At 35.7% G+C, this 22,285-nt stretch overlaps 2 protein-coding genes across 3 annotated transcripts; one reads left to right on the top strand and one right to left on the bottom strand.

Moving 5' to 3' along the window:
* Window positions 1-242: 242 nt before the first annotated feature.
* LOC147276247 (pentatricopeptide repeat-containing protein At1g62350-like) lies at window positions 243-1,922 on the bottom strand. Its single transcript, XM_086255131.1, has 2 exons — window positions 1,547-1,922; window positions 243-995 (listed from the first exon to the last, which is right to left on the bottom strand). Exons 1-2 carry the CDS (start codon window positions 1,901-1,903, stop codon window positions 591-593), a joined length of 762 nt encoding a protein of 253 aa, XP_086111257.1. The 5' UTR covers window positions 1,904-1,922; the 3' UTR covers window positions 243-590.
* A 3,670-nt stretch (window positions 1,923-5,592) lies between these two features.
* On the top strand, window positions 5,593-16,659 carry LOC147276246 (SEC7-like guanine nucleotide exchange family protein). 2 transcript variants are annotated; one of them, XM_086253894.1, is made up of 11 exons: window positions 5,593-6,857; window positions 7,558-7,875; window positions 8,893-9,235; window positions 9,487-9,912; window positions 10,416-10,708; window positions 11,316-11,589; window positions 11,821-12,323; window positions 12,669-12,990; window positions 13,720-14,080; window positions 14,678-15,360; window positions 15,817-16,659. In XM_086253894.1, exons 1-11 carry the CDS (start codon window positions 5,812-5,814, stop codon window positions 16,423-16,425), a joined length of 5,178 nt encoding a protein of 1,725 aa, XP_086110020.1. In that variant the 5' UTR covers window positions 5,593-5,811; the 3' UTR covers window positions 16,426-16,659. The 2 variants fall into 2 exon arrangements, with proteins under 2 accessions (XP_086110020.1, XP_086110021.1); XM_086253895.1 differs by lacking the exon at window positions 5,593-6,857 and having other exon boundaries at window positions 7,704-7,875; window positions 8,883-9,235.
* Window positions 16,660-22,285: the final 5,626 nt, after the last annotated feature.

Raw genomic sequence — 22,285 nt, 5'->3', positions numbered from 1 at the left:
CAAAACTCACCCTACTATGGAACTCAACGACAAGCTTAAGTTGTTATTATATAAAATGAGACAGTGCTCACAACGAGTATGTCCTTTCTTTCTTTCTTTTTGGCCGGGGAGTATGTCCTTTCAATTGCAACAAAAAATCAGTAGATAAACAAGTGAAAATGCAGAGCATTCAGAAAGAAAAGGAAAATAAGCAGTAGAAAGAAAGTATGGGAGAGGCCGAGATAATCTTAGGCAGGGCATAAAGGAATTCAGAGAGAATTTTCTGTATTTTTCATTAACCTTTCCATACTGAATTACATTGATGACTAATCCTTATATACCGAAGCTACAGTCAGTTACGTAATGCGAACACTAACAGGTGGCATTCAGAAAGTATGGTCTTCGATTCACTTGAATGATTTACAAACTCTTCTTAGTTTCAGTTTGGGTATCTGAGTGTTGCGCAGCATCCTTAGCTTTAGTTTGTTTACTGACTTGTGCTCTGCTACTGCTATCAAAACAAATGCTTGTTTCCTCATTAGGATCAGAGACTCAGAGTTTCATACATATTTCCTTACAGACAATAATATCATATGATCTATCCGACGAAGTCATTGGTGGCTCACTGCCACGTCTTCATTCTCCTCTAGAAACTCCAGAGACGTACCATAATTCTTCTCAGCATCCTGCCTTACAATACCTGAAGAACCTGTCTCTCCCATTGATTCTAGACCATTGATGAGTATTCTAAAAGATGACCTATCTGGTTCGCACCCTACCTCTTTCATCAAGTAATAGCACTCCATTGCAAGTTTAGGGATCTTAAAGCTTATTAATGTTGTCAATAGAGCATTAAAACCTTCAATTTCAGGCTGTAAATTAGTTTCCTTTTTCAAGCATAAGAAAAGAAATTCAACTTGTTCAAACAATCCATTGATAGCCATTACTTTAATTATATCAGCATACAGTGAAACCTGCGGCTTATACCAGTATTCCTTTCGAATGTCTTCCAAGACCTGTAAACAAGCATTGACAAGTACCGAATTGAAAAACTGAATCAACTGGTAAGGAAAATACGTCACAAAACAAGAAAAATGCAAACATATCAAAAGCAAAAACAGAAAGAAAAGACTAACAATCAAAATGATCCATGTAAATCAACAGCAAATACTCATTTGAATTCTATCAGAATAAAAAGAAAGGAAGCTTCTTTTCCATCAAATTTTACACAGCTGGTTCACATGAAAGAGGACCCAAGTCAATATTCAGCATAAATTCATGAAAAAATAGATTGAACAAGAAAAATGAAATGCAAGTAAGACTGTGAAGCGTAAACCTTGAGGGCCAAAATAAATGCAAACATAACATTAAAACAACAAAAAGGAAAGAATTAGCAGCAAATTTCATTTGGATTCTATCTAAACAAAAAGAAACGAAGCTTTTTTGGCATCAAATTTACACAGTTGGTTCAAATGGGAGATGACCCAAGTCAATATTCAATATAAATTCATGGAAAAACAAATCAAAAAAGAAAAATGAATTGCAAGTGAGACTAAAAAGAGCAAACCTTGAGGGCCAAGAGGCACTCATTTTGGCGAAGGAGGTCTTTAAGCACGGCCATCATGTCGAGCTTCAATAAGCGCCTGAACTTGGAATCGAACACTTGCTCCAGAAAGGTCTGGTTTTTTTGCTTGTGGGCTCTCTTCAAGGCCTGCACGGTCTGAATGGCTTCGATGCTGAGGAACCTCCCTTTCTGTAATGGCCTCGGGTTGTTGCTTCGGTCCCTCATCGTCACTATCAACAATCTCCATCTCTTGGGGCTTGAAAGTCGCAGAGACGGAGGCTGATGCTCTGTGTTGAAGCTTGAGGTTTTGGGTAGAGAGCCGAAGAGGGTGAGAGTTTGAGTTGCGGAAGAGGGTCTCATTATGTTCGTCTCTCGCTGGCCAAACCAGCCTCGTGGGAAGTAGATGATTAGAGAAGTGAATACGTTGCGTTTTGGTTGTCCATTTGGCAACGACAGTGTGAACGACATGTCGTTGGTGGAGCTAGAACTTCACCCTTTAATTGGGATGAAGGTAGTACTAGTCTAGTACTACTTTTTTTCTTGATTTGAAATGACCAAGTTTGATCCAAAATCCTATTTTATGTTTGTCATTGTATTCTCAATAGTCTTCTTTTATCATTGGTTCTGATTGCATGACAAAAATAACATTTTCACCCTTTTATATGTGAGTACTGAGAATGCATGTGTGTATTACTTGGATCATGGGTTTCATAATGACTTAGTAGTAATGGCTCAATTGGAGGTAGTAGCTAGCCTAGTAGGAGAGGTACTTTTCTCAACTTGAGTACATGTTTTACTGTTTGTGTTCAGTCTATCTTGTATCTTGTAAAGCATCCAACTGGATCATTTTAATTATATGTAGTGAATTTTGTAGGACCATATATGCCAGCAACCAGAAATAATTAAAGTCTTTGTACAAGCAATATGCTGAGAAGCTAGTAGAATCTGGTCATGTTTATTGCTGCTTTAGGTCTAATGCAGTGATTGTCTTCAACTTTGTAGACATGTATTGATTTCAACAAGTTTTTTTCTTCTCATCCTGGTTGCTCTCTTCTGCTGAAGCACCACTCGATCTCCTGTTTCTTATTGAGCCTTTTGTGTTTTCTTGTTATTATTCAACCAATACCAGTTCTATTGCAATGCAGTCAGTTGATGAGGACATTAAGAAGAAGAATTTGAAGCGTTCGATCAAGATCACTTACTCGAATTTTACACACACTCTTGATGACTGTATTCTTTTCGCAGTTGAAGAGATTCTGCAATACCCATTGAATAGGAAGGCATTTGCTTTTGATCTCAAAGCTTGCAAGGAAGAATTGTTTGTCAGTCCTCCTGATGGTGGACTTGATGAGAGCAATATATCACAAGAAGAAAAGTTGAGGGAGCGTGCGATTGAATATCTCTTTATGCATACGTGTACATCTTTATATTTTACATTTTGAGTTGTCCATTACTTACAAACTCAGATGAGGCTATGACATCGTTTGATTCGATGTTGTTGAGTAATGTTGACCCAAATGAGGTTACTATGATTGCTGTGCTTTTGGCATGTTCTGATAAGGGGCATATTGGTATTGGTATGGGATAGAGTTTTCATGAGTATATACAAATGAAGAATGTGAATTGTAGCCTAAATTTGTCTAATGCTTTGTTGGATATGTATGTGAAATGTGGTGTTTGATTGTGGCTGAAGAGTTTGACAACATGAAAGTCAGGGATGTGTTGGAATGCGATGATTGCAGGTTTTACTCAGAATAATAAACCGAATGAAGCGTTGAAATTGTTTCTATGACATGGTGGAGTCAGGTTTGGCTCCAATAGAGAACAGTTTAGTGTGTGTGCTCTCTGCTTGTGGTCAATTGGGTTGCCTGGATTTGGGTCAGCGGATTCACCACTACTATATCGAAAGCAGATTCAACTTAGTGCGATTTTGGGGAATGCATTGATAGACATGTATGCCAAGTGCAGGAGTATAAATTTGACTACAGAACTCTTCAGCACGATTGCTGGATATGCTGCTCATGGCGATGCTAAGCAAGCTCTTACTCTATTCACCCAAATGGAAAAATATGGAGTTGAAGCCTGACCACATTGGCAGAGAGCATTTCAAAAGCATGAGTAGGTATTGACAGACACATACTAATTGGATCATTTCGTCCCAAGCACTCGCCCTCATCAAGGTGAGAGAGTTAAGAGACCAGAGACAGGTGAGCGATGGAGCACACCCTGCACAGCCTGCACAATTTAAGGGAGGGATGCGCTGCGAGTGATATATATAGTGTTCAGTCTTTGACTTCTTCCCCAAGCAAGCTCATTTGGGTGACTCGGGCCCAATTTTGCATTGACTTCTTGTCCAAGTAAATAACCAACTGTCTGTACCCATGAGCTATAGCCTATAGAAACAACAAAAAAAAAAAAAACCAAATTAGTATTCATTAATCCAATCTCATGCATGAGCATTCGTATTTGGGCCCATTGTTGGACCGGATAAGAGGCTTGATTACGATAACTAATCTTTGGAACTTTTCATGCTTCTCCCTTCACCGAGCAAAGGAATTTTGTGCGAACCTGTCATATATGTGACATGTTCATACACTAATTTTTCTGTTTAGTGATATTAACAATTAATTAGCAAATTATTGTCCAAATATAGGGGCCAGTGTGGTTTTTACTGCATAAAACCTTGAAAATGTGGTATTATTGCTCCTGAAGCTGGGTATTTGCGACATTGGATGAAAGGCTCAAAATTTTGAGGCAAGCTGGGTTTTACTGCTGCCACTGTATCCAATTGAGAGTTCACAGTTTCCACCTGCACCATTCTAGACTTGTTTTAACATCCACATTAATTGTGATTAATAATTATAGGTGCTTTTTTTGATTGGTAATGCATCAGTATCAGCTTTCCAATTGCTGGTTATGAGTTATGACCTTCCATCCCACATGTATTGTGTGTGTGGCTTTGAATGACATTGCGTAATGGCTACTTGAAAGCCTTGTGCTTTGGAATTTCATTATGTTAAGGCAATAAGGTCTCAAAAGCTGAATGGTTTTATTTTGTACAACCCCATGCTTCACAATTCACACACCATTTCTTTATTCAAATTGCCTAACTGGTGACAAAGATGGTTGGATTGTACAAATAAAAAAAAGAGCACAACAAAATAAAACAATTGTTTTTGGTGTATAAGTGTTAAATCAATTATATTAATTTGATGGTAAGTGGTCCCTTGTTAGTTAAAGAATTCAACATTACGGTGTTGAAAGTTTAAACCACAAAAGTTAATGCGCAATTGTTGAAACTTAGAGGAGGATTATGAAGAAAAAAAAAACATAAAGAAAAGAGAATCACTTGTCAATGATATCATTGATGTCTAGTCTATGAATTGCTTAACTGTAGGTTGTAGGGTGCTTAGGAAGAGTTTGTCCTTTGACATTTCCAACTTGAAAAACAATAGAATGTAGTTGGTTCAAGTACTGATATGAGTTCAGTGGCCCAAAAAAAAAAAAAGTACTGATATGAGTTCTTGGCCAAAAAAAAAAAAAGTACTGATATGAGTTGATATTAAGTACTAAATATTATGGTTGAATGTTGAAAGTAAAATATGATCTTCGCTAAAAAAATTAGTATTAATTTTGTGTTTATATCAAAAACTACCTAATTTTGAGATTAAAATCGAGTTTTTGGAAGTGGTAGTTTTAAATTTAAATGTTGATAGAAATACTGACATAGAAAGATGTTAGATCAAAGTGAAGAACTTATTTATCCCCAATGTTATATCACATAGTATCCACGCTCTCTTTCATTGACTCTTTTTTTTTTTTTTTTTCACTCTCTTTTTCCCTTTATTTCTCTTATCTTTTATCTCTATCTCTTTTTTTTGAATGAATACCACATTACAACAACAACAACACGTGGATATATAAATTTTTTTCTTGATGAAAACTTTAAATAAATAATCAAAATAATTTAAAAACTATTAAAAGAAAGACAAAAAGACAGAGAGAGACAAGTGACGTAAGTGACAAGGCTAAGTGGCTTGGTATTAGAATTTCCGATTACGCGATTGTCGGCTGAGGCCCTCTCTCATCTCATCTCAGGCAACACAACCAACAACCAACCTGGCAAAGTCGACAAAGTCATAACACAAAAACTTCCCTCTTTCAGTGAACCCAATGATCGAACACCTTGCAGGCACAACCAACGATGAAATGGCAGATCCGTGAATGCCATCTTCTTCTTCTTCTTCACTGATCCAAATCCCAAACCAATGTCCGCTTCTCAAACCCTAGGCGGGATTTCTCGCGCCGGCCGCCTACTCGGCCCGTCCCTCGACAAAATCATCAAAAACGCGGCGTGGCGCAAGCACTCGCACTTGGTCTCCGCCTGCAAATCAGCGCTCGACAAGCTCGACACGCTCGCCGACTCACCCGTCGTCGATCCCAACTCACCGCTCTCCGGCCTCTTATTCGCCGACTCGGAATTCGTCCTCGGCCCCATTGTTTTAGCCCTAGATTCCGCCTACCCCAAGGTCGTCGAGCCCGCCATTGAATGCGTCTTCAAGCTCTTCTCCCTCGGCGTCTTACGCGGCGAGATCGAACCCCCCGCCGCCGCCAACAATCCCAAGTCCACTCTCTTCAAGCTCATTGAGTCCGTGTGCAAGTGCGGTGGCCTCGGCGAGGAGCTGATCGAGCTGGCCGTGCTCCGCGTGCTGCTCGCAGCCGTTCGATCCCCGTGTATTTTGATCCGCGGTGAGTGTTTGGTGAACATTGTTAGGACTTGTTACAATGTGTACCTTGGTGGACAGAACGGTACCAATCAGATCTGTGCCAAGTCGGTTTTGGCTCAGATTATGGTCATTGTTTTCACCAGAGTGGAGGAGGATTCTCTGAATGTTAGCATTGCGAAAGTTTCGGTTCACGAATTGTTGGAATTTACTGATAAGAATTTGAACGAAGGGAACTCCATTTTTTCCTGCCAGAATTTCATCAATGAGGTTATGGATGCAGGCTATGGGGGTTCGGATAATATCAAAGCACTGTCCTTTCCGCCCCCCAGATTGCAAAACGGGAATGCCAAGGGGCGCGGCGAGTCAGCTGACAGAGAGTCGGGTGATGGAGCTGAGTCCGGTGATAGTGGTAGTAAGATTAGGGAGGATGGGTATCTTTTGTTTAAGAATTTGTGTAAATTGTCGATGAAATTCACGTCACAGGAGCACTCTGATGATCAAATTCTCTTGAGGGGTAAAGTATTGTCCTTAGAGCTTTTGAATGTAGTCATGGACAAAGGGGGTCCATTTTGGCGCTCCAATGAAAGGCAAGTGATTGTGTGCTAATCATACTTGAGCCAATCTTGCTTATTTACTGTTACTTTTAACTTTGAAATCTTAGTAGATGTCTGTTGTTGTTTCTGTTACACCATTTTGCTTTTAGGCATATTATTGGAGACTGTCGGGGCAATTGAGATTAGTGACTAAACAATGTTGAAAGACTTCATATTTAGTGGTATACCATGCAGGCACTTAAGCAATGATTAATGATGCTTTAAGTGGCGTTTCTTATTGTTAGGGACTTGAAATCTGATGTGCAGTCATATTTCGTTTTAATCATGAATTAAGTTTATCGTACAAACCTTCCCAGCATACTTTTCTTTGGGTGTCGGTTGGATGCTGCCCATCCATATTTCATTTTGTGCTATTTTACTGAATACTTAATATGCATCCGAAGTTAGCCATACCAATTTCGTTGCGTTATTTAATGTCCATATCACTGTTGAGTCTGGTTATGTCTTGATTATAGAAAAATTAGTTTGGATAGATGTATGAATCAGAAGGGAGTATGAGGATTTAATAGATTGGATTCTTATATGCATATTTGTATCTGTTGCTTATTTTACAATTTATAGGTACTTTTTCTTTTATATTATTGTATAAGATACTGTTGTTATGTTAGTACACTTTCATTTGCACCAATTTTGATGCATCACCAGTGAGAATAGTTTCATTTGCTTGGCACAGGTTTCTCAATGCCATCAAGCAGTTCCTCTGCTTATCATTGCTGAAAAACAGTGCATTGTCAGTCATGGCCATTTTCCAGCTTCAATGTTCTATATTCATGAGCTTGCTATCAAAATTCAGATCAGGGTTGAAAGCAGAAATCGGTATCTTTTTTCCTATGCTCGTCTTACGTGTGCTTGAGAATGTTCTCCAGCCTAGTTTCTTGCAAAAAATGACTGTCCTCAATTCATTGGAGAAGATGTCTCATGATTCACAGATTATCATAGACATTTTTGTCAACTATGACTGTGATTTGGATGCTCCAAACATTTTTGAAAGGTATTGCACTTTTCTGTTACATTTTTACTTCAATGCCTCTGCTGCCACTAGAACAGGCATTTTCTCTGGGTCGTTTATTATTTTCATTTCTGGGATAAGTAGCATGTTTTAGTTTGCCTTGAAATATGAAGCTCACATATTTTAATCTGAAATAGAAATCCTTAAACTTTGAAGATGGTTGAATTCTATTTAGGAGACACAACATTTATCTCCTAACTGCAATCATTACTTTAAGGTTGCATAGTTGGGGTGCTTTCGCTACTAATGAGATTGACTGGGTGAGAATTACTGCTGTAAGAAGCAATAAAATGTCTCCAAAACTTTTATTAGAGTGTGTCCAAGGAAAAAGTTGAGTGCATGTAGCTAAAGGAGACGCAAATAGTCTTTCAATCAGTCTCTTGTCCTTTTTAACTCTTGAGATTTTTTCTGAGCAATAATTCAGAACCACAACTTGGAAATTTGCATATTACTTTATATTCTTTTTCAACCTAGTTAAAATTAAAATAATTTATCATTTAGAAATATTATTTATGAACTTCAAAATGTGTTTTCCTTTTAGAACTTCAAATGTGTTTTCCTTTTAGTCTTATTTTTCCTGTGCAAAGCATGATAAGATCAGGAAACTTTTTCATATATTAGGGACCTACTGTAGCCAACCTTTTATAAAGCTGGTCTGGAGCCCTTTTTTAATTTAGTTAGATTCTAGATTCTTCTTTCAGTTGTAAACGTTGAAAATACTACTACGTTCTTTTTTCTTAAGACAAATTCAGGGATTAATATTGCCAGAGGACTAGCTTAAACCCAGTTTTTCTGTTTTGTATGCATACTTCAGATAATAGAGCTTAATACTTAGCTTTATGGTGGAATCTCTTTTCTCTCTCTCTCTCTCTCTCTTGTGCATGCACCTCTCTCGCACGCACACATGCATATTTCATCTTTTTCATTGTCATTCCGTTTTAAGCAATGTGTTTTTGTAAAATGTATTAAAACCCTTATAATTCCATCAGATATTTGCAGGATTGTCAATGGCCTTCTGAAAACTGCACTAGGACCGCCTTCTGGTTCAACAACAACATTGTCTCCAGTGCAGGATATCACTTTCCGGCATGAATCAGTAAAGTGTTTGGTTAACATCATTAAGTCAATGGGAGCTTGGATGGACCAACAGCTGAGACCGGGAGACTCCTATCTGCCAAAGACCAATGAAAGCGACACTTCAGCAGAGAAAACAGAGAATCTTTTGATTCCAAATGGTGAAGATGGAGCTGCTTTTGACAATGAAGTAAATCCAGAAGGAAATCCTGAAGTTTCAAATGCTGCAACCCTTGAGCAACGTCGAGCTTATAAAATGGAACTACAGGTTGAGCTCTGATTTGCTTGTACAGGGCATATTTTCTCTAAGCGTTATATTCCCTTCTTCCTCTTATAAATGCTTAGTGTTATATTTCACCCATCTACAAATGCAGTATAAGTTTCATGGTAGTTTGTCCCATCACTTAATTGGGTTTTAGGCTAAATCACTTCCTCTCCATTCCCTTCAATTTATCGTATTTTTTGTCTCTTTCCTGACCAGAAATGAGCCAAGTGACAATTTTATTGGTTTCAATGCAGAAAGGTATCTCACTGTTCAATAGGAAGCCTTCCAAGGGCATTGAGTTTCTGATAAGCACCAAAAAAATTGGTGGTACCCCAGAAGATGTGGCTTCTTTCCTGAAGAACACCAATACTGGCCTTAATGAAACCATGATTGGTGATTATTTGGGTGAAAGGGAAGAGTTTCCTCTAAAAGTTATGCATGCTTATGTAGATTCCTTTAATTTCCAAGGGATGGATTTCGGGGAAGCAATCAGATTTTTCCTGCGGGGCTTCAGGTTACCTGGAGAAGCACAGAAAATTGACCGCATCATGGAGAAGTTTGCTGAGCGCTATTGTAAATGCAGTCCAAATTCGTTTACCAGTGCAGATACTGCTTATGTCCTTGCATACTCTGTGATAATGCTCAATACAGATGCCCATAATAGCATGGTGAAAGATAAGGTTTGCTTGCATAACCTGTTCCTTTTTGTTTTATGTTAAACAGTAATAAGTTTCAAGTCTTGCTTTATCTATTGATAGTTATAGTAAATATTTGGCTGGACTCTCAGGTCTTTTCTCCTGGGTATCTTTATCAATTATTTTCTTCCCAGGATGTGTTTTGTCTAAGTATAGGAATGTTGCCTTTTAAAGTTACACCTTAAGATGTTTTCATGCTTGTAAATATCCAGGGGATCAAATCCTTTTCTTTATGGGAACATCATTAATCTTTTTTTATAACAATTTTTTTTTTTGGAGAGGGGTTAATTGAGGATATCGACACTCTTATTATAGAACTTTTCAAAAAATAATTCTAGAATGCATAAATAAAATTGATAAAAATTTATTGTTGTATCAAACTTTTTTACACATTGATTAGCAATTTAGTGCCTGTCAGAAGTTATCTTCTAGATTGCATATATTCTCTCTGCTGAGCTGACATCATACTGTGTTGGCTGTTTATCCAGATGACCAAGGCTGACTTCGTCCGGAACAACCGAGGAATAGATGATGGCAAGGATCTACCTGAGGAGTATCTTGGTGCCCTATATGATCAAATTGTTAAAAATGAAATTAAGATGAAGGCTGATTCTTCTGTACCACAGAGCAAGCAGGAAAACAGCTTTAATAAATTATTGGGCTTGGATGGTATCCTGAATCTAGTAACTGGGAAGCAGACTGAAGAAAAAGCGTTGGGTGCAAATGGGCTTCTTATAAAGCACATTCAAGAGCAATTTAAGGAAAAGTCAGGAAAATCAGAGTAAGCTAAGATAAACTGTTTTGAGTATATTCCTGGATTTGAAGATAATTGTTAGTAAGGATATCGTACCTATGAATAGACTGATGGAGCATGGAAAAGTTTGTCTGTGATTTAAGACAAATAAATATTCTGCTTGAATATCTGATGTTTGTTTTGACTATATAGAAATGAAAATTGTACCTTTTTTAATTTCTTTTCTTGCCAAATATTTTGATTACTTGGATCGAGTTTTGATATTATACAATAATGTGGGACAGCTTCTGTATTTTGTTTATTTGAGCCATGTTTGGTTGTAATTGAACTCCGCTTGTAACACACTTAGTGTCATACAGTCATATTTTTGCACAACTAGTTCCAAGCCAGACAGAGGAAGACGGATATGGTAGGTTGAAAGCCAGTAGTAAACATAGTCACATCCTATCAACATCTTTCTTTTATGACAAAAAAATCAAAAGTTATTAACCTCAATTAGGGCTAAGGCTTAGTTAAGTTGGTTCGAGACTTGAGATAATTTAATCCAATCAATGTGGCATTGCTGATTGCTTATGTCTTCTGTCTATTCAGAGTCTGGTAACATTTGGGAATTCATTTTTTCTTGGTGCTGCAGGTCTGTCTATCATTCTGTGACAGATGTGGCAATATTGAGGTTTATGGTGGAGGTCTGCTGGGGTCCTATGCTGGCTGCATTCAGTGTGACACTTGACCAAAGTGATGACAGGCTTGCTACTTCTCAATGCCTGCTTGGTTTTCGGCATGCCATTCATGTTACTGCTCTGTTGGGGATGCAGACCCAGAGAGATGCATTTGTCACATCAATGGCGAAGTTTACTAATCTGCATTGTGCGGCAGATATGAAGCAAAAAAATGTTGATGCTGTGAAGGTAATTGCATAATATTCAGTATATCACAATTAAAAGGGAATTCACGGAAAGAACATACATGCTAAGTATGCATCTGAATTTTCATGTGTAATACTATTCCCCTGCTTAGAATTATTCTGTAACACTGAATTGTTATTTTATTACTCTCAGTGCATATTACGTGTGGATACTCTCAGTAAGTCTCTGTCCAATGTCCTATATTAATTTTACCCACACATTTCCTGTGTACAGGCAATAATAACAATCGCCATTGAAGACGGTAATTATCTTCAGGAAGCATGGGAACACATATTAACATGTCTTTCCCGAATTGAGCATCTGCAACTGTTGGGTGAGGGTGCACCAACTGATGCATCCTATCTGACTGGATCAAATGTTGAAACGGAGGAGAAAACTCCAAAACCTATTGGTTTTGCTTCTCTGAAGAAAAAAGGAACCCTGCATAATCCAGCTGTGATGGCTGTTGTTCGTGGGGGTTCATATGACAGCACTAGTGTCGGATTCAACACTTCTGGATTGGTAACTCCAGAACAGATCGATAACTTTATTTCAAACTTGAATTTGCTGGATCAGATTGGGAATTTTGAGTTGAATCATGTATTTGCTCATAGTCAAAGCCTGAACAGTGAAGCAATAGTGGCTTTTGTCAAGGCCTTATGCAAAGTTTCCATGTCGGAGTTGCAGTCTCCAACAGATCCTCGTGTATTCAGCCTCACAAAAATAGTTGAAATAGCGTAAGAGTCTTTTCTCTATTCTTTATAAGATTCTATTGCATAAGTACAGTGACAACAGAATTCATATTTCAATAGAAGATCTTCTATGCATTAAAAGTTCAAATTTTCAAGCTCTCAAATGGCATATTTGTAGGAGTTCCATGTGATATTTTTTGTAGAAATTAAATTCATTGGTACATCTTCTCAGTGTGATTTTATAGCAGATATGATTCTTTGGTTGCTGTTCGTCTCTCTCTCTGCTTTGGAGATAATTTTTTCCTTATTATGAGTCATTCACCTTATCTGAATGGCAATGAGATGTTGGGATGGATTTTATAACCAGAGAATAAATATTTTTCTTTGCAGGCATTACAATATGAACCGCATCAGATTAGTGTGGTCTCGCATTTGGAATGTACTCTCTGATTTCTTTGTATCAGTTGGCTTGTCAGAGAATCTCTCAGTTGCAATATTTGTGATGGATTCATTGCGTCAGCTTGCTATGAAATTCTTAGAGCGCGAGGAGCTGGCAAATTACAACTTCCAGAATGAATTTTTGAGACCATTTGTGATTGTTATGCAAAAAAGCAGCTCTGCAGAAATTAGGGAATTAATAGTTCGGTGCATTTCGCAAATGGTCCTCAGCCGTGTCAATAACGTGAAATCTGGCTGGAAAAGTGTTTTTATGGTATGTTAGAATCTTCATCATTGATTTCTTTTCAAAAAAAAAAGAATTTTCATCATTGATTTCTTGTTGCATATTGGACTCGCTTGGCAAAAAAAGATAATTTAAAACAGGAAACTATCAAATGTTTTAATGTTACACCATTGGAAGTTTAGGAAATATGGACAGGTTGCACAACAGATATGCATAAGAAATTGAGCGTTTTCTGAAATTAGGCTATTTAGAGAAAATATGAATTGGATGCCCAGACATGTTTGTAGTTCCTTAAAACATTAAATTTAGTTTCCTGGTGCAAGATCAGTTAAATTTTGGAAGATTTGTAATCCAAAATGAAACTTTCACAGTAGCATAGTTTATCATTAAAACCTTGTATCTTATCATTTTATTGTTGGATTGGGTGTGTTTATTCCACATCTTATCAATTTTATCTAGTTGTATACAGAATTATCTTCATGCATTTAGCATGCTGTAGTAAGGTTGGCTGGTACTTTTCTCCTCAGTTTCCACTCATCGAGTCTCGCAAAATTACATTGGAATCAGGGTTGGTCTGCATGATGGGAGTTTGCATGCAGTTGATTGTTTAAGCTTATTCCCTTCTTTTCTTGGTTTCAAGTATAGGCATAAATAATGTCCGAATCGACTAATCTTTCAGCCTTTTAAATTACCAGAGGAGTTTACATGTCTGTCTTTTGTAAATGCCTTGTCTCTCATTTCATGCTGTTCTTTTGTCAGGTTTTCACAGCTGCTGCAGCTGATGAGCGGAAAAATATTGTCTTGTTGGCTTTCGAGACCATGGAAAAAATAGTTAGAGAATATTTCCCATATATAACTGAGACAGAGACGTTGACTTTTACTGACTGTGTTAGATGCCTCTTAACCTTCACGAATAGCAGATTCAATAGTGATGTTAGCCTCAATGCCATTGCATTTCTCCGGTTCTGTGCTGTCAAACTTGCAGAAGGAGGGCTTGTTTACAACAAGAAGAGTGAACTCAATAGTTCATCCATTCCAGTAGTAAATGAGGATGCTTCAAATGTAGAGACTTTCAATGATAAAGATGATCATGCATCCTTTTGGGTTCCGTTGCTGACAGGTAACTTGATTTTATAGTTAGCATCTTGTGGATGGCACAACTACAGACACGTGCACACACACACACACACACACACACACACACTTTAATCTGCACCTAAGCCCCAAGCAGAAAATGCCAGAGTTATGTAGATATAAACATCCAATTAAATCCATTTTGGGTATTGGGTTTTATTTTCCCTTCATCTATTGCTGCCTTGCTGGTGGATTTTGTCAACCTCAACTAGTATCTTTTATATGTTCAGTTAATCTGAATGTAAACTCACTAAACTCTAATATGTGTTTACTATCTTATGCATGGTAAGATTTAACTCTAAAATCTACAGCAAACCCCCCTCTTCTAACCCTCTTCATTAACTTATTCCCATCATACTTGTCTTTCTATATCTTCGGAGAACTGCTTGCAAAGAGTTGCTCTTCCAAGACTTTTTTTTTTTTTTGAAAAAAGGGGGGGGGGGGGGGGGGGTTTGTTTGAGGGGACGTCAAGTACCATAAATTGCCATATACATTATATATAACATATATTATTGTCTATGATGTTTGGGGAGGGGGATTTAGCCTTCTCTTTCATAACGCAAGTATTCTGTTCCTGTCACAGGTTTGTCAAAACTAACATCTGATCCTAGATCAGCTATCAGGAAGGGTTCTTTGGAAGTTCTTTTTAACATTTTAAAGGATCATGGTCATCTTTTCTCACACCCATTTTGGACTGCAATTTTCAACACTGTAGTTTTCCCCATATTTAATTCTGTCTGTGATAAGAGAGATACACATATGAAAGATGAGCAGTCCTCGCCAGTGTTGATGTCTCCACGTCCAGAAGGAAGTGCATGGGATTCTGAAACTTCTACTGTTGCAGCGGACTGTCTCATAGATCTATTTGTCAGTTTTTTTGATGAATTGAGGTCTCAACTATCTGGTGTGGTATCCATTCTGACAGGACTCATCAGAAGTCCTGTTCAGGGTCCTGCTAGCACTGGGGTTGCTGCATTAGTCCGTTTGGCTGGTGAAGTGGGCAGCAGGCTTTCAGAAGATGAATGGAGAGAGATTTTTCTGGCTTTAAAGGAAGCAACTACATCTGCAGTGCCTGGATTTATGAAGGTCTTGAGAACCATGGATAACATCAATGTTCCTGGTCTCTCTCTATCTTTTAGTGATATAGATATGTCGTCCGATCAGGGGTATACAAATGAGGATCTTGAGGATGGTAATCTGCAAACAGCAGCATATGTTGTTTCAAGAATGAAGAGTCATGTTGCTATGCAGCTTCTCCTCGTACAGGTTCTCTTCCTCCCCTTTCATTCTTTGCTTGCATACAGGCGTGATACATGTATCTAGTTCTTCCTTCCCCCTTACCCTATACATACAGCATTCATGCAATTATGTCCTTTGCGTATTTGCTTAATTGCTTGTATGTCTACATGTGTTGTGTCTGTGCTTATGGACATACTTGTGACACAATAAAGGCAGGATTTGATTTTATATTGCTAGCATGATACCAAGTATCCATATCAGCTAGCTGACCACCTTTATATATATTTTCGAATTTGATATTAATTGTAATCTTATTTATCCTGTCCCAAAATACTGTGATTACTTAAGCTGAACTTTTGTCTATGCTAGTGAACTATCTATGTGGCTTTTTTACTTGTAAACAAGATTTCAATAAAATAGTCTCTAATGTTGATTTGTGAATTGTGACATTTTCATTTTTTGTTCCTTTTCTTCTCTTATCAGGTTGCTACTGATTTGTACAAAACACACCTAGATTCCTTGTCAGCTTCCAACATCACGATCCTTCTTGAAATATTCTCCCTTGTTGCATCCCATGCTCACCAACTGAGCTCCGAGACGATTCTGCAGAAGAAGCTGCAAAAAGTGTGTTCTATCCTGGAACTCACTGCCCCACCTATGGTTCATTTTGAGAATGAGTCCTACAAGAGTTACCTCAACTTCCTCCAAAATGCGCTTGTGGACAATCCGACTCTGTCCACGGAGATGGACATAGAAGCTCAGCTTGTGGCTGTGTGTAAGAAAATATTGCAGATATACTTAAGCTGTACTGAGCCTCAATCTGCCGAGCAGAGGCCTGCTGATCAGCCAATTTTGCACTGGATTCTTCCTTTGGGTACAGCAAAGAAGGAAGAATTGGCCGCCAGGACTTTCTTAGCCGTCTCGGCATTGCAGGTATTGAGTGGTTTGGAAAAGGTTTCATTTAGAAGGCACGTTTCTCAGTTATTTCCTTTGTTGGTAGATCTTGTGCGGAGTGAGCACACATCTGGTGAAGTTCAGCTTGTTCTAAGCAACATATTCCAATCATGTATAGGCCCAATAATAATGCAATGACTTTATTTTTTGTGATATACTTCACACATGCCATCGTCAAATCACAACCTTCTTTTTTTAATTGGCTGGAGCATAGAGCCATTATTTCATTTCTATTAATTTGGTAGTATATACCAAGGCTGGGTTTTCCCACCCTTTTTGTTTTTCCTCCCTTTTTATGTGGATTTTCCCACCTTTTGAAGAATGTATGATCTAATGTGTTAATAATAATATCTATATCTATATATACCATGATACTCAGAGTGAGACCTTAAATTATCACCCTAGTGTTGAGGTGTTTTATTTCCTTTTGTATATTTTTAAATTAGCACACCAATAAATTCATATGGGTACAAGTGTATGATGCACACTATTCAAGTTACCAAGCATTAATAATCTAATTTTGAGATAACTTTCAAGTATATATTCAGTCTCTTTCAAGGTACAAGCCCGAAAAGAAACTCTCAAATAATGTTAATTTGAATCACACATTCAAACAAGCATCTATTTGATTAATAGACTACTTAATTTACAATGTAGGATATAATTATAGACCCCTTATAATGTTCAAGTACACACCAACACAAATAATGTATGGCATGGCTACTAATTTCTGCCTTTGTTTGTTTTCATGAGCTTCTTCTTTGTTTATCTGCTTTTGTTTGCTTGTTTGTTTTTTTTTTTATAGTAGAGCATATACTCATTTATGTCATTATAATTGTTCAGACAATACATGGGACTTCTGATTCCAATTTCAGGAAATAAATAATTGTTTCCAATACAGTACCTAACGCTGTTCCTCTTTTTGTTTTATTTATTTTGACTGTTGGTATGGTTGTAAACATATAAAAGGTTTGAACCATTAAACCAGTCCAAAAGTAATAATATATTTAATTTGGGTGATTTATAATTACAAGAGTTGGTCAGAGATTAAAGAATTAATATTCTTAACTTCATTTTGTTGTCACACTTGCATTAATGTGCTTGCATGCTTCATGCGTCAATGATGCTCAAAAGGTTGGATGTATTCCAAGCCTATCCGATTTTCTAACCGCGTAATGTATAAATTTAGAGCGGGAGTCAAATTTTTGTCGTGAACGTAGAGGAAATAAATTTACTAATAAACTTATGAGTCTCATGTTCCCGATAATATTCGAATGCTAGCTAGGAACAATAATACAAGACCTAGGAATAAGTTTTAAGCTAATAAACTAATAGGATTATACATCCAAATTTATTACTCAACATTTTAAAGCTAATTTACTATAATATATAATGCAATTTTTAGTTTTCACATGGCCCACTAACTATTTTTAAAATATTGAATCAGTATAGTGGGTTAAAATATGATATATTGTGGGGATTTGGGTATTAGATTGTAATCTTCCTCCACCCGATGTTGATATGTATATATTCATTTGATATTTGCACGCTTTATATGTTACACCTCAATCAAGTCATGTATGATTTAACTAATACACTATAGTTGAACAAGAAATATGCATAACGTGGTCAAAACAATACTTGAATACTTGTCAAAATTTAGTTCCTGTATTTAGTTTTTCTTTTTAAAAGATGGGATTCGATTTACAATGGTACAAAATTACAAATGTACAATAAGGTATTGGGTTTTTTTTTTTTTTTTTAGTGATAAATAGTGCATACATTTTCTATGACTAATGCAAAACAATTAATAAAATGATATTGGATTCCGTTACCCAAAAAACTTTCCCAGGAAAGTGAAACACGACCTTTCTGGGAAAGAGGCCAGCTATGGATCCACGTTCAGCAGTGTCATGCATGTACTCAAAGAACCAAAGCACACTCCCCAACACTATGATACTTGATAAGAAAATTTTAGCTACCAATTTAAAATCCCAATTCTTCCGAATGGAATAGTTAGATTTCAAGTTTTCAACTGACTATTTTAACTTTAAAGTCATAAATAATTTTTTGAATTTTACGTAAATACATCTTACATTAAAATAATACAAATTATATTAATTAATATGATACAAATAATTTAATCGACAAAAAATATTGCAAAGAATAATAAATGATAAAGATCGAAGATATATATAGCAAAATCAAACACCTTAATTAAACCTTGTGTTTTATGAATGCAATGACATGTCTTATATTCCATAATATTGTGATGTCCATCAACTCTTGGAAAAATTATTGGATATATCTTATACATCGTTACGTAGCGTAATTAATCTAACGTGTAAAAATATTATTGAACGGTATATTTATATTAATAAGGTATACTATTAATAACATTCATTCATATTATGACACGTTAAATTAGTTATACCATGTAACGATGTATCGAATATACATAATAATTTTTCCAATTTTTATTGTATCCAAGGAATGAAATTTCGAAAATTTCGGCGAAATTTCGCCGAAATTTTCGTTTTTTAGAGATCCCGAAATTTTATAACATTTCCATTAATTTTCGTTAATTTTTCGACGAAATTTTCGAAATTTCGCGAAATTTCGCTCTACCGAAATTTCGAAGCTGCCACACACATGTTTTTGTAAACTTTCGGCGAAATTTCGCCCAAATTTGGCGAAATTTCGATAAACCCATCCATTTTTAGCATCTGCCAGCCCTCCCCTCGGCGACTTTTCTGCACTTCCCAGCCCCCCGACGACTTCTCTACATTTTCCAGTTCCCTCCCCCGCTGGCTTCCCCCCGTGACCCAAAGCAGAGATCGGCGGCAAGAGAGAGTGAAGTGGCAAAGATGCAACAGAGAGTGGGGAGAGATAGAACTGAGAAACAAATATATATGAGAGAGAGAGAGAGAGAGAGAGAGAGAGAGAAGAGAAGAGAAGAAGCGGCGCAAAGTTGAGAAATAATGAACACTGAAGAGATATCAGATATGTTAGGGACTTAGGGTTCTTTGACCACTTGATATATAATATAATATAATAAATACTGACGTGACCACTGAAGAGGTCATACTTATAGACTTAGAGTATGGTACTCATCATCTAGTCATCCCACTCATTATAACTTGCTTAATATTAGTTTATTAAAGAATATGAGTATAAATACACTATTTTGGACAAAAACTCATAACAATTCAATGGTCCAGTGGATGAGGCTTTCCTTTTTTTATTGGTCTTGTGTTCGAATGATGTAGTGGAAGTAATATGTTTTATAATTTTTAGAGTTTTAGGAATTTCATGTATAAAAAATTTAATATAAAAAAAAAACATATATAAACTAAACAACTATATAAACATAATTATATAATTTTTGTACAAAAAAAAAAACATAATTACATAATCTATGGGTATTACTATTAAGTATTAACTAGTTTAATTAAAAACTTTGTACTAAAACTATATACATTACATATTTAAAGATGGTTTTTTGTGATATTAGGGTATTAAAAATGTAATAAAACCTAATTAAAAGTTTAAAACAATATAAACTATAATATGGTTTTTTTTTATAGAAAAACTATAATATGCATTTAGTAATTTTATATAAGTTTATAAACTAAATATCACTATGGAGTATTTAAGTTTATAATTTTATATAAGTTTGTAAGTATATAAGTTTAATATAATTTAGGGTTTATGGAGTGGTTTATGGTTTAGGAGGTAGGGTTGAGTAAATTTAATAATATAGGATATATTTATGGTATAGCCTAATAGGGCATATAGAGGGTATAGCCAAGGAGTTAAATTTCTTTTTTTTTTTTGTATGAAAATTTTAACACTAGTTCATGAATTTTTCGCCAATATTTCACCAATTTTTCGCCAATTTTAGCCTTTAGGGTTGATTAGGGTTTGAGGTCTTTGGGCAATTGGAAAAAAAAAAAAAAATGTTTGAGTTTTTGTTTGATTTTTTTGGGATTTCGTTTAGTTATCTTTAAACCTTAAATCATAATACATTTCTGTATAAAAATAATTAAAAATACTCTAAAGAGCATAAATCCTAATATCTTATATCATATCCTAAAGAATATAGAGTATATAGAGTTTAATGTAATATTAGAGCATATAAAGCATAGAGTTTAGTGTATAGATTATAGAGTATAGAGTATAAAAAATATACTAATTTTATTTATTCATTATATTAATTTTATTTAACAGTATTTACCTCCAGCGCCCATTATATTCATCACATATTACATAAAACCTACCATATAATTTGGTTTCTTCAATATTTTTTATCAATGTAGTAGATAATATGTTAAATAAACATATGATAAAGTTTCATTCAAAATTTCCGTATTTTAATAGTAATTTCCGTCGTTTCCGTCTAATTTTTGTCGAAATTTAAAAATCTTCGAAATTTCCGTCGAAATTTCCATCGAAATTTCCATCGAAATTTCCTCGAAACCCGAAATTTTATTCCTTGATTGTATCAACCAAAACTTGCATAGGATTTGGACCCATAAATTAGCAAGATTATAAATAGCGGTCTTGAACGTCCATCAAGGGTGAGCCCGCTTTAGGAGCAGTCACTTTTGTCAAAATTTTGTATTATTGGATAATTGTACCCTTGTGACTTGTGACTTGTGACTTGTGACTTGTGAGGGCTTATAGTGGGTGGAGTGTTTTATCTCCACGCTCATTGTTACGACATTTATGGAATGAGTTCGACTCCTAATTTTTTTTGTTACTAAAAAAATAAATATAACACAAATATTGAAATAAATTTAAAAATTCTTAATGTCAATTAATACAATAATATTTCATTTGTTGATATTTAATTGCACTTTGATTCCCATTTATATTTAACAATTTGAAAAAACTTTTATGCGGTCGGATATTATTGTTATTGACTATTTTCTCCTTCTGATTATTGAAAAGATAATTCATCAAGTCTAAAGTTTTTTGTTTTTGTTTTAACAGATAAAACAAGCTAACCGAATATTATTGTACAAATTCAATCTATAATCATAGATGTAACACCAACGATTCAGATACACTTTCATATATGACCTATATACATATTTTTGTGTACAGTAATGCTACACTTATCACATTTTTATACCATAATTTCATATCATCTTACATGGCATTTATACATTAGACACTAAAAATTAAAAAAAAAATCTAAAAAAAAAAATACCCTTCCAGTAAAGTAATAACACATCAGATGGGATACAAATGTGGGACAACTAACATTATTGTTTTGTGTAAGAATCAAAAAAAGAAATTAAAAAAGAAGCAACATATATTTTAGGTTTTTAAGTAGTACCAAGTCCTACTCGTGCATGTTGACTATGATGAGGTAAGAGTAGAGCACGCAACCATCACATATATATAATATTGATCGATATATTGTAGTACTACCATTACCAACCATCACTTATTGTATTCATAAGATAATCAATGTGCATTGAATTTCCAAGTCCTAGTAAAAGAAATAGGCGCCAGCCACTTCAGACTATGGAGGGGTTGGCTAAGCACGAATCTACATACAAACAAGAGCCCGTCGACTTGCTCAAATTTCTTTATATTATCATAGAGATTTCTATGGGATTTTGTGGATGAATCGATCTCTTTCAGTTGATGTTAAATTAAGGGTATTACAAACAACAATTTGGTATATGCTGTTAAATTGTGAATATGAACCATTAATTGGTTTGGTTATTTATTGAATGTGTGGTTTAGATTCTCAGTTTAAATCATGACATGTTAAATTGTACGTTAATATAGATAATTAATTCAGTTAAGTCTTAATTGAATGTGAGGTTAAGATTTACTACATAACAATATGACATGTCAGATTATAAACTTAAATCATTAATTAACAAATTTGTAATTCAAATTTATAATATAACAGCAATAGAGTGCCTAATCACATAACTTGACAAAGAAATTAAACAGGGAAAAAGAGGTCGGGAGACGA

This window comes from Dryas octopetala, chromosome 8, assembly GCF_963921425.1.
Source record: "Dryas octopetala chromosome 8, drDryOcto1.1, whole genome shotgun sequence".
Lineage (NCBI taxonomy): Eukaryota > Viridiplantae > Streptophyta > Magnoliopsida > Rosales > Rosaceae > Dryas > Dryas octopetala.
Note: the sequence above shows the minus strand (reverse complement) of the source record. Positions and strands in the feature narration are given on the sequence as shown.

Bases quoted from the DNA above. Each gene is read 5' to 3' on its own strand.
- LOC147276246 (XM_086253894.1), top strand. From the start codon at position 5,812: ATGTCCGCTTCTCAAACCCTAGGCGGGATTTCTCGCGCCGGCCGCCTA. The intron at 9,913-10,415 runs GTTTGCTTGCAT...CTGTTTATCCAG, and splicing joins ATAGCATGGTGAAAGATAAG to ATGACCAAGGCTGACTTCGT. The intron at 11,590-11,820 runs GTAATTGCATAA...TCCTGTGTACAG, and splicing joins AAAATGTTGATGCTGTGAAG to GCAATAATAACAATCGCCAT.
- LOC147276247 (XM_086255131.1), bottom strand. From the start codon at position 1,903: ATGAGACCCTCTTCCGCAACTCAAACTCTCACCCTCTTCGGCTCTCTA. The intron at 996-1,546 runs GTTTGCTCTTTT...GCTTGTTTACAG, and splicing joins AGTGCCTCTTGGCCCTCAAG to GTCTTGGAAGACATTCGAAA.